The sequence below is a fragment of the Solanum stenotomum genome, chromosome 11 (genome assembly GCF_019186545.1).
Source record: "Solanum stenotomum isolate F172 chromosome 11, ASM1918654v1, whole genome shotgun sequence".
Lineage (NCBI taxonomy): Eukaryota > Viridiplantae > Streptophyta > Magnoliopsida > Solanales > Solanaceae > Solanum > Solanum stenotomum.
Window position 1 is genome coordinate 17,159,970 of NC_064292.1, and position 18,929 is coordinate 17,178,898.

The following is an 18,929-nucleotide window of genomic DNA, read 5'->3' on the forward strand; positions in this document are numbered from 1 at the left end:
GTTATGAGGTTTAGTAAGAAGGAGAAGCTTAGTCCCCGGTATATTGGACCTTATCGCATAGCCAAGAGGATTGGCACTGTAGCTTACGAGTTGGAGCTACCACGGGAATTATTGGCGGTTCATCCGGTATTTCACATCTCTATGTTGAAGAAGTGCATGGGAGATCCTTCATTGATAGTGCAAACTGAAATTGTTGAGATTAAGGATGATTTATCTTATGAGGAGATGCCGGTCTAGATTTTAGATCGCCAAGTTTGCAAGTTGAGAACAAAGGAGGTTGCATCAGTCAAAGTCCTTTGGAGGAACCAATTTGTTGAAGAAGCTACTTGGGAAGCTGAACAAGATATGAAAAAGCGATATCCACATCTCTTTGAATCCGGAGAAAATTCAGATCAAGGTACTAATCCCCATCTTAGTACTAGCTAAATTATGAGTATGCATGTGGTTACTTGCTTTTTGCTTGTTGAGTGCTGAACTTGATGTTAATACCCCTTAGCTTAGTAAAATAAAGCTCATTCGAGGAGGAATGTTCTCAAGGGGGAGATATTGTAACATCTCGCACCTAGATACGACTAGAAAGAGTTTAAAATCTGAAAATAATGATTTTTGGAAAGAATAAGGAAATTTGGAAAATTTTGTCTAAGTTAAGAAAGTGAGTTTTGGCCATTTTAAAACGGCCATAACTCCTAGCTCAGGATGATTTAGAAGCAGTTGTTGATATAGTTGGAAAGCCCTTGAAGTGATCTTTCCAACGCCTAGTTTGCGTGATTTTGACGTCGTATGAGTGAGATATGCCTTTCGGAAGTTGGGTTGTTGGATTGAGAAAAGTCCCAATCCGGATTTAGGGAAGGGCAAAGTGGTCTTTTCTCTAATTTATTTCGTATTTCGTTTTTAGGGATTTATTGGGGTAAAAACAGAACTTAATTCAGTTTTGAAAAATTAGAATACGCTTAGGGCTTGGAGAAGAGAGAAAGAAAGAAAAAATGGGGGAAGAAGACAAGAATTCACCAAGATCATCCAAGCTTGTGAGTGGAATTCATCGGGGCTGATCTCTAATAAGGTATGTGAGATCTTTTCGTGTTGGTTTAGTTCACCCACACACCAACTTATTCCAATTCAGCAATTTGGAGTTGTTTGAATGTTAAGAAAGTGAAGTTCTTGAAGAACATTGTTGAATTCTTGGTGGTTGATTGTTGAATGCCTAGTGTGGATTTGATTGGTGTTTCCGGGTTGTTTTTTGAGTTAAATCTATTGGGTATTGAGGGTATTAATGATCCTAAGTGTTTGGGGAAAGAACCATAGAAGTTTAGAGGGTTTAGAGATGAAAACCGAAGGAGAAAAGTCGGGGTTCACCTGGGAAAAGGGTGGAGCGTCGCGCCAGCCAGCACGCCCAAAAGGGACTCTGAAGTCCACCCCTTGGGGCACTGCGCCAGCCAGTGCACCCCAGCCCAGCCTCTGAAGTTTGAGGGCTGGCGCCCCGCGCCTCTCAGAGCGCCAGGGACGCCAATTCTCCCCATTCGTCCCCCACCTTTTAATACTTATTCCTTAGCAATGTACCTATGTTTCTAAGTTGATTCCAACACTCTAAGGTACATCTCAACATCATGAAATCATCTATAAACATGAGATCATGAGCCTTGAATCCATAATCCAATTCAAGGAAAGTTAAGATCAAAGTCAAAGAAGTTAAAAGTCAAGTCTAGAAGTTAAGAAACAAGTCAAAGCAAAGTTTCTTAAAGTTTTCAAGAGTCTTTGTTAAACGTTTAAACTTCGTTTTAAGGCTCAAGTTTCAAGTAAAGTAAAGAGTAAAGAGTTGAGTTCATTTCTCAAAAGTTATTAGGGAACTAAGTATTCCCAAAGAAGTTTATAAATGTTTTCACATTTGAGCAAGAAAGGAACTATGATTTCCAAAAGAGCTTATGGGCTAGTTTTCAGTAAAGGGAACATCGATTCCAAGAGAGCTTTTGGGCTAAACTTTGAGCAATTATCTCAAACTAAAGAAAGAGGTGTTTAAAACACATATGAGCNATGCAGATAAAAGGCCAATAGCCTGATGTCAGCTTCTACGGCATAAGCTTTAGATCTATCAACGAATAATAAACATTTCATAAGAAAAGAATAATTTGGAGTTTCAATCTAAAAGAAAGGTATAGGTTCAATTTTTCACAGTCATTTCAATCTTTTTCTTCCAATTCTAAGAAAGAAAAATCTCGAAAAATGATTGACTTTCCTTGACATGAGTTAGTGAAAATGAATGTTTCCTTGTCTATGAGTATTAACTATGGATGAGACTAATGTATGACAAGTATGAACATGGTGACCTAAAAGTGGTACTTAGTGTAGATAGGGTTATGGGATCTTATCTATGAATGACACAAGTATAACTTAGGGTCACTTATGTGATGATTCTATTATGATGAGATGAACTTGGTATTTGACTATGTATGTGCATTGTGTCTTAAGATGATTGATAATTGCACTATGTCTATGATTGGAGACTATGCTTATGATTATGTTGTTATCCTTTGTGCTATGATGAACTATATATATATGAGTTGCCTTATGAGTGATGTTCTCCAACTCTTTCAAAGAAGATGTTCAAATTGACATATAGCATGGTTTCTACTAAAATGTCCCTTTTAGCATGTTTTCAATGATTTTTATGCATGACTACCACACTTAGTGCATTTTTGTACTAACCCATATTTCTACATTTTCTATAAGTGTAGGGTTTGGTTCTTGAAGGTGGTCTTCTATTGAGTCAAGCTTGGGATAGATAATCCCCCTTGCTAGTTGGTGAGTCCTCAAGATTCGAGGACGGGTATCTTTACTTAGTAGTTTCTTTTAGTATGTCATTTGAGAACTATTGTAAGGGTTGTGTCCCTATTCGTTAATCAATTGTATTAGATGACTAAATGAGACAATGTTTAGACTCCCATTCTCTTTTACGAAAGACTTCGATTGTAAAGAAAAAATTTAATTCTGCATCATTCTATTACTTTTATGTTTATGATATGCTAAGGGCTTGTATGCGACCCCTTCGGGGTCAAGTACGCCGTGTTACGTCTAGGGGGTACCCCTGGGTCGTGACAAGTTGACACTCAAGCTAGTAGAGTTCTAGAGGGAGCTTTAAGTAATTCTCTCAACCTCCTCTAATATGCTCTTAGGCTTAGGATTCTGAGGTTATCCTTTGAATAAGAAAGTTTACAAAATACTATTAAAATATTTGAGTATGATTGTTATAAAAGGAATAATTTTATAAAAATAATGTATCGTTGTAATAAATTGTATTGATATTATAAGTAGAATGTTATATATATAAAAAAAAAACTATATCATGAAAAATTGATTCCAACAAAAATTGAACTGTTATAATTAAATATTGTTATAACAAGTAGTTATTATAACCAGATTTAACTGCAGTAGGCAACCAGTACTAGGAAAAGTATGAAAAATAAAAACCAAACAATTTTTGAAAGCTAATCTAACGATCTTAGGTAAAGAAAAAAGAAAAGAAAATCTGAAGTACCTTGTAAAGCATTGCAAATAGTTCTAATAAATTAGAAAATCATTCCTAAACAAATTAGGAAGATAATATTGATTAAACAAAAAAACATTTTATCCTCATAAATAATTAAACATTTTAAAACAAACATACTAAACATATTAGATTGCATTGGCATTACCAAAATCCTACTAATGCAAAATGCTTTATACTCTACCCTTTTTATACGAGTCCGGAGCCTAAAGGGCAAAAAAAATTGACAAAATTCCAAAAGGACACGTCAAATTTTTTTCTAACCAAAAGGGCAAAATCGCTACTGACGTAGCGATTTTGTTTGACGTCATTAACAGATCAAAATCGCTGCCCTGTCAGCGATTTTGTCAAACTTTTTTTTTTTTAGAAAATTGTTGCCCGTGCATCGTTTTTGCGATTTTTTTTTTTAAAATAATAAAATAGCTGCTATGGCAGCGTTTTTATAAGAACAAATTTATTTTCTTTTTCTGAAAATTGTTGCCTTGGCAGCGATTTTTGTTATTGTTTATTTTTTTTAAAATCGCTGCTGTTGCAGCGTTATTATAAATTTTGTGGATTTTTTTTTTCTTTTTTAGAAATCGCTGGTGGAACTAATTTTTTTTTTAAAAAAATTGCTGCCATTGGTAGAATTTTTTTTACTTTTGATTCTTTTTTTTTTTTGAAATTTCTGTCAACTAGTCAACATCTAATTGTAAAAGAATTTTTTTAAAAAAATCGCTGCCTTTGCCAAGGCAGTGATTTTAAAAAATATATATTTTTTTACAATTAGATGTTGACTAGTTGACAGAAATTTCAAAAAAAAAAAATCAAAGAAAAAAAATTTCTACAAAATAGTTCCACCAAATTGGCAGCGAATTCTAAAAAATAAATAATATTTGTTTTCACAAAATTTATAATAACGCTGCAACAGTTGCGATTTAAAAAAAAAAAAAAAAACATTAACGGAAATCGCTGCCAAAGGCAGCGATTTCCAAAAAAAGAAAATAAATTTGTTCTTATAAAAAAGCTGTCATAGCAACGATTTTAATTTTTTTTTAAAAAAAAATCACAAAAACATTTCACGGGCAACGATTTTCTAAAAAAGAAAAAAAGTCGGACAAAATCGCTGACACGGCAGCGATTTTAATCTATTAATGGCGTCAAACAAAATCGCTACATCAATAGCAATTTTGCCCTTTTAGTTAGAAAAAAATTTGATGTGCCCTTTTGAAATTTTTTTGCCCTTTAGGCTCCGGACTCCTTTTTATACTAATGCAAAATGACTATTAAAGTTTAATTTGCTCTTTCATGTTCACTCAAAATAACTAAATAATCTTTGGGATTCATATGTTTTAATGATACTAAAACGTCAATTATGAATTTAGACGCATCATTAATATAAAGGAAAATGACATACTTTATGCATGTGTCTTTTATGAAGATAATAACTTCATCATTTTTGTGATTAACAAACTAGTTGGACATAAATTAACATTGGATCACTTCATACATGTCAATATTTCCAACATTGTTGTCAGGCCACTTCAGTGACCAACAAACTAAAAGAACATCAGTACATGAGGAAAGATTACTTCTTATTGCACTGATATATTGCAAAATAACATTAAAACATATCAACAAAACTTCAAAGCACATTAGAATCTTGAATTACATCATTTTAAAGAACTTTTCTCATTTGGGTAATAATTCCCTGCAACCGAAAAGGAAAAGTATGTTTTTTCCTAAATAAGTGCAAAATATACAGTGCTGCTACAAGCTATTTTGTCAAAGTTACAAATCCCGTCATTTCCCTACCTTGGGAAACTTGTATGCAAATGGGGACTACTTAGAATAGAGCGGCAGGCTACACTTGCTATTATCAAAACAAAACAAAACAAAACAAAAANGTTCTAATAAATTAGAAAATCATTCCTAAACAAATTAGGAAGATAATATTGATTAAACAAAAAAACATTTTATCCTCATAAATAATTAAACATTTTAAAACAAACATACTAAACATATTTGATTGCATTGGCATTACCAAAAAATCCTACTAATGCAAAATGTTTTATACTCTACCTTTTTACACGAGTCTGGAGCCTAAAGGGCAAAAAAAATTGACAAAATTTCAAACGAACACATTAAATTTTTTTCTAACCAAAAGGGCAAAATCACTGTTTGACGCCGTTAACAGATCAAAATCGCTGCCCTGTCAGCGATTTTGTCAAACTTTTTTTTTTCAAAAAATCGCTGCCCGTGCAACTTTTTGCGATTTAAAAAAAAAAAAAAAATTAAAATCACTACTGTGGCAGCGTTTTTATAAGAACAAATTTATTTTCTTTTTTTTGGAAATCGCTGCCTTGGTAGCGATTTTCGTTATTGTTTATTTTTTTTTAAAATCGCTGCTGTTGCAGCGTTATTATAAATTTTGTGAATTTTTTTTTTCTTTTTAGAAATCATTGCCTTGGCAACGATTTTGGTGGAACTATTTTTTAAAAAAAATAAATTTGCTACCACTGGTAGATTTTTTTTTTCTTTTGATTATTTTTTTTTGAAATTTCTGTCAACTAGTCAACATCTAATTGTAAAAGATTTTTTTTTTTAAATCGCTGATTTTGGTGTAATTTTTTTTTTTTTTTAGAAAATCGCTGCCCATGTAGCGTTTTTGCAATTTTTTTTTAAAAAATAATTAAAATTGCTGCTATGGCAGCGTTTTATAAAAATAATTTTATTTTATTTTTTTGAAAATTACTTGGCAGCGATTTTCGTTAATGTTTTTTTTTTAAATCGCTGCTGTTGCAGCATTATTATAAATTTTGTGAAATATTTTTTTTTTTTTAGAAATCGCTGTTAAGATTTTTGTGGAAACTTTTTTTAAAAAACAAAAATCACTGCCTTGGCAGCGATTTGACCTAAAAAGAAAAAGTAATGATTTGACATAACTCAAAGGATGTTTAAAAAATAAAAATGATTTGCCAAAGCAGTGATTTTAAAAAAAATATATTTTTTTAATAATTAGATGTTGACTAGTTGACAGAAATTTCAAAAAATAAAAAAAAATCAAAAAAAATTTCTACAAAATAGTTCCACCAAATTGACAACGAATTCTAAAGAAATAATATTTTTTTTCCACAAAATTTATAATAACGCTGCAACAGCAGCGATGTAAAAAAAAAAAACATTAACAAAAATCGCTGCCTTTTCCAAAAAAATAAAATAAATTTGTTCTTATAAAAACGCTGTCATAGCAGTGATTTTAATTTATTTTTTTAAAAAAAAAATCACAAAAAAACTGCACGGGCAGCGATTTTCTAAAATAAAAGAAGAAAAAGTTGGACAAAATCGCTGACAGGGCAGTGATTTTGATCTGTTAACGGCGTCAAACAAAATCGCTACGTCAATAGCGATTTTACCCTTTTAGTTAGAAAAAAATTTGATGTACCCTTCTGAAATTTTTGTCAAATTATTTTTGCCCTTTAGGCTCCAGACTCCTTTTTATACTAATGGAAAATGACTATTAAAGTTTAATTTGCTCTTTCATGTTCACTCTGAATAACTAAATAATCTTTGGGATTCATAAGTTCTAATGATACTAAAACGTCAATTATGAATTTAGACGCATCATTAATATCAAGGAAAATGACATACTTTATGCATGTGTCTTTTATGAAGATAATAACTCCATCATTTTTGTGACTAACAAACTAGTTGGACATAAATTAACATTGGATCACTTCATACATGTCAATATTTCCAACATTGTTGTCAGGCCACTTCAGTGACCAACAAACTAAAAGGACATCAGTACACGAGGAAAGATTACTTCTTATTGCACTGATATATTGCAAAATAACATTAAAACATATCAACAAGACTTCAAAGCACATCAGAATCTTGAATTACATCATTTTAAAGAACTTTTCTCATTTGGGTAATAATTCCCTGCAACCGAAAAGGAAAAGTATGTTTTTTCCTAAATAAGTGCAAAATATACAGTGCTGCTACAAGCTATTTTGTCAAAGTTACAAATCCCGTCATTTCCCTACCTTGGGAAACTTGTATGCAAATGGGGACTACTTAGAATAGAGCGGCAGGCTACACTTGCTATTATCAAAACAAAACAAAACAAAACAAAAAAAAAATATTGCCTGCAGCCTGCTGAAGACGACTTCTTATTATTCCTTGCATAGCTCAAAATCATTCTATTTGAACAATAGAAATAAAGAATATTGGGAAAGCGAAACAATCGTCATACATCTTCATTGTGGCAGAACAAATCAAATATAGAATGGCTCTTCACTGCACCAGATGGGGTGAGGTTCCAAATGTCTAGCAACCCAAAGCATCTGATAAATCTCCTACATATCAACTGTTGGATAAAGACCAAGAGAATTACGCCCACCACCATTTGAATCTGCACCAGCATACATTGGTGACTGTAGTTCACCAGAATGGGATGATTTGCGTGATCTTGGGTTTTTAGGAGAAGCAGTGTATGAATCAGTTGAGCCACTGGAATTATACAGGGATGACGTTGGAAGACCATGAATCTTTGGTAGGCCTGTTGGGTCAGTACCTATGCCGTAGCCTCTTTCAACTGACTCAGCTTCAAGTGGCAACTCATCCAATGTCTGCACATACCAAAAAACATTAATTCCAACGTCTACATCCCAAGCATTTAAAAGGGTTTGGTTTACCAAATACTTTACATTTTCTGAAAATGTTTGATTTAATTTCTGAGGTGTCTTGATAAATAGTAGTCTAAGTTTTTTAATTTTGTTTTAGCCTCGACTTTAAATTGGCCATGGAGAAGTGACATATAAAACAAGGAGACATCTTTATGCATGCGCAAAGGCGATTAATCAAGATAGTTCAGAGGTGACAAAGCATGCATGAGGTTTCCTATTGATCTTTATTTTATTTATACAAAGTCACTTTCAAGAAGGTTGAATACTTTGAACTTAGCCTTGATCCTACTGAACGTGTGCCTATCAGACACATCTGGCACAGTTCTCAAAACAGATTAAGCATGTGCAAGCACCTCTCAAGTTGCTCAAGAAACAAATTAGAATGCAATACGCATTAATGATTTACACCATAATCTCTCTATTCCTTTGCAAAACAATAAAAATGCTCCTTCGTTAATTTATCCCTAAAAGCAAAACAGAAATACAGAAAAAGGAACAATTCAAAAAGATAATCAAGAAAGGTATTAAACAACAACTATTTTATCCTCAATAGGTAATGAGAAAATACATAGAAACCCCATTAAACTATGACCTGTTTTTAAAAGAGACTCAAACTGTGCGAAGGTCCTAATACACCCCTAAACTAATTTAAAATTAAATTATTGAACCTTTTTTTGGCATCTGACAGTGTATATCACTCTCCTGGAGAGCATGAAAACTAAAACAAAATAAGATTAGCTNATTTTATCCACAATAGGTAATGAGAAAATACATAGAAACGCCATTAAACTATGACCTGTTTTTGAAAGAGACACTCAAACTGTGCGAAGGTCCTAATACACCCCTAAACTAATTTAAAATTAAATTATTGAACCTTTTTTTGGCATCTGAGAGTGTATATCACTCTCCTGGAGAGCATGAAAACTAAAACAAAATAAGATTAACTTTTCTTTTGCAATATTATTTGTTAAATATATTTATGACCTTTTATTTTATTGTTTAAATCTTTTTTTTTTCTCTTTTCTTTTTTCTTCTTCTCCTTCGAAGCTTCACCATTGAAGAACGACGAGAATGGTTTCAAGGATTCTTTTTTCTTTCTCTTCCATTTTCTCTTTCGTTTTCTATTCTTTATTCTTCTCAAAAACATTTCCGTGAAATCTTCTCTTTGAATTGGTCAGATAAATATTTTTTTCTCTACTTTTTTTCCCTCAAAAATCAACCAGATCCTTTCAAAACACCATAGCATTATATTCTTTTCTTTTAAAAAAAATATATTTCTGATTTAAAAATGAAAAAGCTAAAATCCATGGTGTTTTTGAAATGAATTCCTATAATATATGTGATATAAAATGGAGGGTGGTGATGATAAAGATGACATAGGTGGACGCAAGAGAAAAAAAAAGATAAATATAAAAGAAACAAAAATTATTTTTAATGAAACTGACACGTGTCACTTAATGATTTGAGTGTGATAATACCTTCTTAAAATTAGGATTGACTGGAAAAGGGCCAAATACTTTAACTTTAAATTAGTTTTGGGGATATTAGGACCCCGCAAAGTTTAAGTGTCTTTTTAAAAAAAGGGTCATAGTTCAATGGGGGTTTTAACTTTTTATGTATTTTCTCATAGGTAATTAAATATTCTTAATCAAACACAGTAAGTATCTTTGGATGTATAAATATATATGACTATAAAAGTTTAATTTGCCCCTTCGTGTTCACACTAATTATAGAATAATTAATTCACCTTTAGGTAAATTCTTAAGTTCAAATGATAGGGAATGCCAGCTTATGCATTTATCATGACAATTAGACATCTCACTAGTATCAAGGACAAATGACAAACTTGTAGTTTGGCCACTGTGACTAACAAAACATTAATACATGCATAATATCCATGTATGGACAGTCTATCTATGTACATATTTTAATCATGGCTGAACCCATCGGGAGACAACAGTTGCAACTATTGGTGTCAACTTTATCCCAATGGGTTCAGCCTTTAGTCATTTAGTTCATCCACTTTGGTGACTAACAAACTATTTATAAGCATAATCACAGAACAAAGAATACACTAAGTAATTTAATTTTCGAAATTCCTTTCTTTCTACCACAGATATATTGCACTTCAGCAGCATATTTACAGAACTCTTCTTGCACGCCAAATTAACAAAAGTCAGTTTAGCCCCTAAGATAAGAGACTACATTACGTGAAATCACTGTTTTTTCCTTCACGCAATTTACTGAAGCTGAGTGAAGCACCCAGCACCCTATCTCGGCTAGGGTTACTACTAAAATTTAATATCATGAGTTTGAATTCAAAGACATTTTTGTTTTCCAAATTAAATAATTAAACACAAGGCAGCCCGGTGCACAAACATCCTGCGTAAGCAGGGTCCAGGGAAGGGCCACAACCCTTGATGCAGATAGCCTGTCCTAATTCAAGCATTAGTGGTTGCTTTCATGGCTCGAACCCGTGACCTATAGGTTACATGAAGACAACTTCACCTTTGCTCCAAGGCTTTCCAATTAAATAATTATTTCAAAATATTTCACAAAGGGCAAGGGAAAGGAGACGTCCTCCTTGCTCTAAGTCAGATGAAGAGATACCATGTCATATTTCAACTTCTAAGAAGAGATGCAAGGAAGACATTGGTATATTGATGGTGCTCAACTTTAACTTCTGAAGGGAAGAGGATAAGGGCAAAAGAGAGTGTGGAGCCTGGAGATGTGAATAGGAATTGACGAGGCAGAAAGGAAAAGATAAGAAATGACACACGACAACCCTAAAAGTTACGTGCTCCAATTTCCTTTTGCGTCATGTTTTTCTAATTGGTATTTTCCATATTTTCCTTTGGGATAATTCAAGAAAAAGTGTTTTATGGTTTTGCAAGGAAATAAAGAGACTGGGGCGTAAATCATTAAAAATAATAGGATAGGGTGCAAAGCACAAAATAGGAGTGTAAAATGCAAGTAACTCTATAGAATTAGATTTTATTTTATTCATTCCCCTGAAACCACCAGAATCCTAGTGAGAGAAGGTCAGCTAAATTGTTATGGAGTTTCTGAAACCAGTAGAACTCGAAGGAGATGCTGATGAAAGACGGTGTGAAATGCCACCACATCTTGTTTTAAACTAATAGATGGAAATAAGGTAATGGTGGCAGAAGATGTGGTGGCAAGGAAGAAGAAGAAATTTGGAAGGAGCCAAAAAATTTAGCTATTTTAAAGGTTTTTAATGCGCTAAAAAGGAGCGGAAAGTAAGCACTTCGCCACAAAAGCACATTGTGTCTACCAGACACAGTTTGGCTCAAGTTCAAGTGTTAAATAGGTACAACCCTTAGTTTAGGTGTATAAATGAAAAATCTAGACAAGTTTAAGGAGCCACATATGTATTCAGCTTTTTCAGAAACTTCCATACGAGTTAAATTGAATGATAACACCACTAACTATTCATCTTCATTGGCTGGTAAACCCAATTATTACAGGGTTGAGTGGGTGGGGATTGTTTGAAGAAAAGTCGAATAAATGAAAGCTGGAAATGAGCTGTCACTACTCTACTTGGGACACGCCTGAATATGACTAAACTTTTAGGAAAGCCCAACACCAATTAGTATGAGAAATTTGGGTTTCTTTTTATGTACTAATTTTTTTATTAATCTGTCATAATGTTGAATGATTCTGAATCCACTATAAATGTTTTTGGAACTGTTATCTCCCATCAATCATGCTCCCCTGAATTTTTAAAAGCTCATGGATCTTGTGTGTTGTGTCCATGTTTTGTTCAATTTGGTAGTAGTTTCATATCTCAATTACTTGGATTCAATTAAGAACGGAAATAGATCATAGAGACCACCGATACCCATGCTAACTTGGAATACCTGAACAAAGAAAAAAAATTGAAACCCCAAAGGATCTACAATTCTGACATTAATTACCAAACTACAACTAGCCACATAGACCTGCTAACACCAATAGTTCATTAATACGTAATTAACATTTCTCTGAAAAACTCAGTAGATAATCTATATTCTCAATAAAAGCAATCCAATATCTGACCTTGAAAGCTTGCTGAAGAACACGAAGTGTCTCACGAGTGCGCTTTCTCTTCAAGGCTACCTCATCAGGTTCCTGCAACATCTCTTCAAGGAGGTTGTCTCTGTGACATGTTGTAAGCACACTGATAAGAACCACAACTAAACCATATACTACATACCATAACATTTTTGAGATAACTAAGCAGTTGAGCAAGAAAAATATTGTACTATCAGCATAGAGAATCACAGCATCCAAAAAGTGCGTCCACCAAATCACTTCCTGAGTGAGGACTATTTTATTCAGCAAGGAACCCTAGCGAAAGATCAATAAGCAGATGTCTGTAACAACTTTGGGCTTCAAATAAACTTGGATTTCTTGCTCTCATACAATACCTGTAAAGTTTCTTGATAAATACATTGTGGAGTTCTCGTTTTGTGTGGTTGACCTGAACAAAAAAAGAGAAGACGCTTTTTATCAAACAAGAAGGTTGAACTTGAATAATACATACATAAATTTGTATATCTATATATACATTGCCACTGATGCAACTACATCATATAAATAAAACAAGAGAACACTTCCTTGCACAGTAACCTCTGAACTTTTGGCAGAAAAACCAAGAAATCCTTCAAACTTAAAGAAGACTATTTACTCTTTCCTATTTGTTTCCCAGTTTATATAGACTATCACACATATATACAACATAGCCTACAGCAGAGTCTTAACGGTACTTAAAATTCCACCTGAAAGAGACGGATCTCCTGCCTAAGGAGATAGGAGGATCTAGAAGTTGATACACAAGATTATGGGAAGAGTTGCACTATCAAATCAGAAAAAGTAACACATCCTAGCACCCAAGGGTAAGGGTGTGGCCTCCTGGTCAATGAAGTTGGTGCAAACCTTTGGAGACTGGGATTCAAATCCTGGTAAAGACAACAAAAAAAACACTGGGGGATTTCTTCCCATCTGCCTAAGCCTAGGTGAGCAAACTTACTTGGTACTTGTTTTGGTGGGAGGAAGCTGGTACACGGTGGAATAATTGAGGAGCCACAAACTGGCGTGAACACTATCATTGTTTTTTAAAAATAAAACAGATCGTAGTACAGAGTACTCATCTAAAATTACTGAAGATTTGCAAGAAATGGAACCAGAATATCTTCCCTATCAAACGCACAAGTCCAGTGAAAGCCTACTCAAGTAGATGCCAAAACATCAATGCAAGAGATCGTTAAGACGCAAGATCATGATATCATTATTACCAGAAAGTGCATGATTGCTTTAGGTATTGAGTCCTCGATGTTTTTCCGGACAATGTCATAATATGACCTTAATAACAGTTTCGTAACAGCAATTTCAATAGTCTCCTGATCCGAATGAGTTTCTGACGGCCTCAGCACACTTGGGGGCTTCAAAAAGGTGAGAAGGGCAAGTAAGATGATCATCAAATTGAATACCTAGTAATCGTAGACTACAGGGGGCCTTCAAATACATACCTCTCTCAAGTGGATGAAAGCATGATTCATGCTCTGGATAGGTTCACTGAATGGCTTGCTAATGGGATTGTCTTTGACAGACGTACGACTGTCTGATCCACCAAATATTGATGATATCCCCCAGCTTGAACTAACATTTGATCCTGATTGTGAAGAACAAATATTAGGACATTGCCAATAAAAACATGCAACATTGGATCTGAAACTAGGAGTCGAGGAAAAGGAAATGGATACTAAAAAGCAGAAAAAAAATCATATGGTGTAGCATTCGAACTAAAGTGTACCAAACATAACTTGCATACTTGCAATACAAGTAAAGATCACATGGCATAGCATCATGTGTTACCAGAAGGAGATATACCGGATGTTGTCGTTTTCTCTTCTGCAGCAGGCCGAGCAACCTGCTTTTCCGGACAAGGTAGCACAATAATCAGGCCAATCTTAATGCTTTCAATTCATCTTCAGAAAAATAAATAAAACCCCAAACGAATCACCCAGCAGGATGACAAGGAAGAGAAGTCATACCTGATCAGGAACAATTCCATTAGCATGTCTAGCAAGAATAGCACGTGACTTCAGACTTCTTTCAGATGCTGGCGCTTTCTCTAAATCCACTCCATCCTGATCAGTGAGATAAAAGCAGTAACTTGTGACTAGTTAAATGAGATCAGAGAAAAAGATCCACTTAAGTCTGTGAAACAACATATCAAGTACTTACTTTCTGCCTCGGAACAGGTGCAGTAATCCTGTTGGACTTGACCTGCTGCATTGCCATCTCCACAGCTTTACTCCCCCCAACAAAATTCGGATGTGAAGTGTTTATGTAATCCATCTAGAACAAAATATTATTAAGTTGAAGAAATTTCAACTTTCTATAACAACGGATGCAGTGATGATTAAGTAATCCACTGATGCACTTACAAATGTTAACAGCTATTACTGTTTATTGTCAATTACATTAGCTTATTATTTGAGTTATACAGTCTTTGATACTAAAACTCTGGTTTCTCCTAAGTTGTTGACAGTATAGCAATTGTGAAATAGATTATGATCTATAAGAAAAGACGATTCAAGAATAGCAAGGATCTCAAAAGTAGGTTGGGCTATATTAAGCAAATTCACTTCATAGTACACAGAAATAAAGAAGAGTATATATGCGCACACACACACACAATTTACACACAAGTTCATGTATGTACAAAGAAGTATACAATAGGACAGCCAAAGGTTCAACATACCTCCATCTCAATAATGTGTCCAATCATAGTCTCTGAAGGTTCTAGGCCTTCCCGCAAAAAGTAACCTATAACCTCATCCATCCGTTTTCTCAAAATAGGAAATCGTTGCAATTCATTAACCATGCACCGATGGCTCATCTGTGAATAAATAATACAAGTTGAACAGTATATACAAACACGTAACACTCAAAAAACAAAGACATTTCTCAACAAAAGGGCATACTTTTATAAGCTCGTCGTAAATAAATCGTGCACACTGAAGACTTGGATCTAACAGACGAGCTATCTGTCTTCGGATAAGAACTTCAAATGGAACCTACATATATAAAGTGCAAGGCCAACCAAATAGAATAGATTTCATATGAAGCTACTGGAGAAAGCACTCAGCCACTGGCACAAAATAAAAGCATTTCCAAAAGAAAGGGTTAACGTCAAGAACCTACTTCTGGCACAAATAAAGCAGATTTAGGACCAGTTGCATTTTGAATGGCAGTGCGGATGTCGTCATCAGTTAAATCTTCACAAGGATCTACCTCCTGCAAAAGATGGACGAGTTTGATGATATTTGTTGAATTTTGGAATACTATTTGAATAACATTATCTAAGACACCATACTGATGTGAAGAAGCTAAGTTTCTTTTCAGTTTTCTTATTCATCACGTTGGACTATATCCCAGAATTTGAGAGTCCAACGTTCAGCTGTAGGGGACATGGTTATAGTCGAAAAAGAGCACTAAAGCAAGTAGGTCAAAATGGGAGGCAGTTTCTTCCTGCTTCAACTTTTGTGGATACAAGACACATTGTGGACAAATGATTTTCTAGATAGCACATGGTACCATGCACTTGAGCAACAATTTATCATTAATGTTATTATTTATTATAGCAAAAAAGACAAGCAGAACCTACCAGGAGCAGCATACTATGATCAATCAGAACTGGCTATCCCAAGAACACATGCATATACATTGACAAATACTACTAAATATCACTTAGATGAATACTCAGGTTTAGAGAAAGAATTTCTCCAAGTTAGAAAAAATATAGATTGGCATTCTCAAGTTGATACGAAAGATGTGCACCTCCAAACTCTTCACAAATATGCTCTGGAAGATGTAATGAATTCTTGCTCCACCAGACAGCTCAGATGTTGACATTTCTTCATTTTTTCCTTCAATCATTGAAGAGAACGCTGTTCTCGAACCCCAAAAGAGAAAGAGATGAGAATCTATACTTCAATGAGATTCAACAAATTTGAGACAACATTACCTTCACTGTACTTGGAAAGAATGTTCAGTAGAAGTGCTCCCATACCAGCCTAGATTGGGAGGAAAATAATGTCAACACACGATAAGGGTAAGCTAAGGTGAATAAGTAACAGAAAATCTACCATGAAAAAAACCCGATATCAACCGCCTGTTGTAATATCGCAACAAATTAGCAATAGTTCAGGTATATGCATGGTAAAGATGAGTAATATGGCAGAACAAACCTTGGACTCTGTGATCTCCCCATAGCTGGCATGCTCCTTTGCAACAGATACCAATGCAGCACTAATGCGTGATTTCAATCCTGGAAGAACTGTCTTGATGTGTTGCACTAGAATCTGCGTAAAAAAAAGAAGTTGCAAACATGAAGTTGCATTGTAGAATATTGTCATCTACTTATTTTACTAAGTAATAATTTCATTTTATGGAAGGGCAAAGAAAATCGCCCGTATACAAGAAGTAACGAAAATGTAGCAAACCTACATAATGTAATGGTTTTCTACCAACGACACCCAATCTTCTATAGAAGATGGAATATCATGGGTGCACCAAAAGGAAGTAAGGGACAAAAGGCTCTCCTCAGTTTAACAGTACTCATCTACACCCTCAAAACTTCTCATATTTCTTCCCCTCCACACAACCCACATAAGTGCAAACAGCGCCCCACATTCCACTACATGAGTCTTTTCCTTCTTTTACCAATATTCCTGCTGAATAATACTTCTTCCACAGGACCCGACATCACCCAAGTAACTCCGACCAACAAAGGATTCCTACCACAACCTCCGGGCCACTAGACAATGCATGAGATGATGATCAACATCTTCACCCAAACTCTTACACATAAGCAATAGCTGACTAAGTGATTTTTCCTCCGCCTCAAGTTTTCAGTCGTCAATAGCGTCCCTCTAGCTGCTCGCCAAGTGGGAAAAAAATACCTTCCTAGGAACTTTAGGGATCCAAATCAAGATACGTCGGAACGCATCCTCCTCCCTATATAAAAGGCTTAACGTAAAAAGACTTAACATAGAACATCACTATAACTCACATCCACCTCCAAACATCGCAACTTTCCTGTGATGTACTGTTTGTGGAGCCATTCAATCAAACTTTGGAACTATGTCATCTCTGGGGGCATGCAAATTCCTCTTAAAACACAAATCCCAAAACACCTCTCCCTCTAGTTTTTTAGGCACTTGTATAACTGTCATCTCCCTTTGGCAAGATATCCTGTACAAGTTTTGCAAAGGAGAATATTTAAAGAACCCACACCATTTGTGCACCCAAAAACTTACACTCCTTCCATCCCCAAACCTTAAGGTCAACGAAGACACAACTCTTCCCACCCTTCAAAAATATTGCTCCCTAAACAACCATATGGCATAAAAATATTTTTAACCACAATCACCTCCCTTAAAAAATAATATTCTTTGGTCACAAATCTCCACAACTATTTTCCTAACCTAAGATTTTGACTCCCAACCCTCCCTCCAATACTTGGGACTTCTTATAATCTCCCACCTCATCAAGTGAAACTTCCTTGCCTTAACAATCGATCCCCATAAAATGTTCTTTGAAGCTTTTTTAAATTTTCCTACGACACTAACCAGAGCATGGTACAATGACAAAATATGTGTGGGACTCGATATAGCACTCTTAATAAGTACTACTTTTTCACATTTAGACAAATACCTTCTCCATCACCCTGCGGGTCTCTTCTCAATCCTTTGTATTACCGGATCCAAATATGCTTGAAGCACCTAGCAACAACCCAAGATAGATACTGGGAGGAGCCCCAATCCTGCAGGTCATATAGCTTGAGCTAACGTTTCAATGTCCACCTCTCCCATCAGTATTATTTCACAATTTCTCTGGTTGATCTTTAGCCTGACACCACCTAAAACCAGGTTCACACATGGCCTAGATGTTCCAATTGAGATCTATCAGCATCACAAAATACCAACGTGCGACCTTCACAATACTACTTCCCCAACTGCAACAATAAATTCCTCTAAATAATCACAATATCCATCATCCTGCTCAACACATCCATAACCAAGATGAACATGGGAGATAGTAGATCCTCTTGTCTCAACCCTCTCGAACTGCCAAAGAAACCACAAGGGCTAAATATAATGCTCAAACTCTTCAAAAATGCCATTAGGTGCGTGTCGGATCCTTTAAAAGTAGTACATTTTGGAGGATCCAACATGGGTGTGGCAACATTTTTGGAGAGTCCGAGCAACTTAGAGGGCTACCATTAACGAGGTCAACATTAGAAATAATGTTTGATCCATCGTCTCCATCAATCAACCAAATCTGTCTTCAACATAATGAAGTTCAGAAACTCCCCGTTAACATCATCATAGGCTTTTTCAAGGTCCAACTTGCACAAAATGCCAACACTCCCTACTTTCTTTAGTAATCAACAACTTCATTGGCCAGCAAAGTTGCATAAATAATTTGTCTTCTTCGACATAAGCATGTTGCAAAGTAGACACAAGCTCATCCAAAACCCTCTTAAGTCTAATGGAAGGCACATTACAATTAATCTTAGAGATGATTCTTAATAGACTAATAGGTCTCTAGTCTTTGACGTTGGATGTTCCCTCCCTTTAGGGAATGATGACAATGAAAGGTGCATTGAGATCGGTCAAATTCACCCCTCTCGAAACCCCTTAATGGGT

The 18,929-nt window shown here is 34.9% G+C and overlaps 2 protein-coding genes across 5 annotated transcripts in view; both read right to left on the reverse strand.

Moving 5' to 3' along the window:
• Positions 1 to 18,929, reverse strand: part of LOC125844213 (costars family protein) — a 974,123-nt gene that overhangs the window by 35,528 nt on the left and 919,666 nt on the right. The window lies entirely within an intron of this gene.
• LOC125844208 (dynamin-related protein 3A-like) overlaps positions 7,666 to 18,929 on the reverse strand; it is a 37,692-nt gene continuing 26,428 nt past the window's right edge. The window contains exons 7-20 of one of the 2 annotated variants that reach the window (XM_049523474.1): positions 16,467 to 16,580; positions 16,244 to 16,292; positions 16,057 to 16,166; positions 15,421 to 15,513; positions 15,201 to 15,293; positions 14,978 to 15,115; positions 14,458 to 14,571; positions 14,265 to 14,360; positions 14,101 to 14,143; positions 13,740 to 13,882; positions 13,506 to 13,652; positions 12,639 to 12,691; positions 12,268 to 12,367; positions 7,666 to 8,151 (exon numbers count right to left, since the gene is read on the reverse strand). In XM_049523474.1, coding sequence (XP_049379431.1) covers positions 7,879 to 8,151; positions 12,268 to 12,367; positions 12,639 to 12,691; positions 13,506 to 13,652; positions 13,740 to 13,882; positions 14,101 to 14,143; positions 14,265 to 14,360; positions 14,458 to 14,571; positions 14,978 to 15,115; positions 15,201 to 15,293; positions 15,421 to 15,513; positions 16,057 to 16,166; positions 16,244 to 16,292; positions 16,467 to 16,580 — 1,566 coding nt within the window. In that variant the 3' untranslated portion in view covers positions 7,666 to 7,878. The remainder of the gene's footprint in view (positions 8,152 to 12,267; positions 12,368 to 12,638; positions 12,692 to 13,505; positions 13,653 to 13,739; positions 13,883 to 14,100; positions 14,144 to 14,264; positions 14,361 to 14,457; positions 14,572 to 14,977; positions 15,116 to 15,200; positions 15,294 to 15,420; positions 15,514 to 16,056; positions 16,167 to 16,243; positions 16,293 to 16,466; positions 16,581 to 18,929) is intronic. The other variant, XM_049523475.1, reaches the window with a different exon arrangement.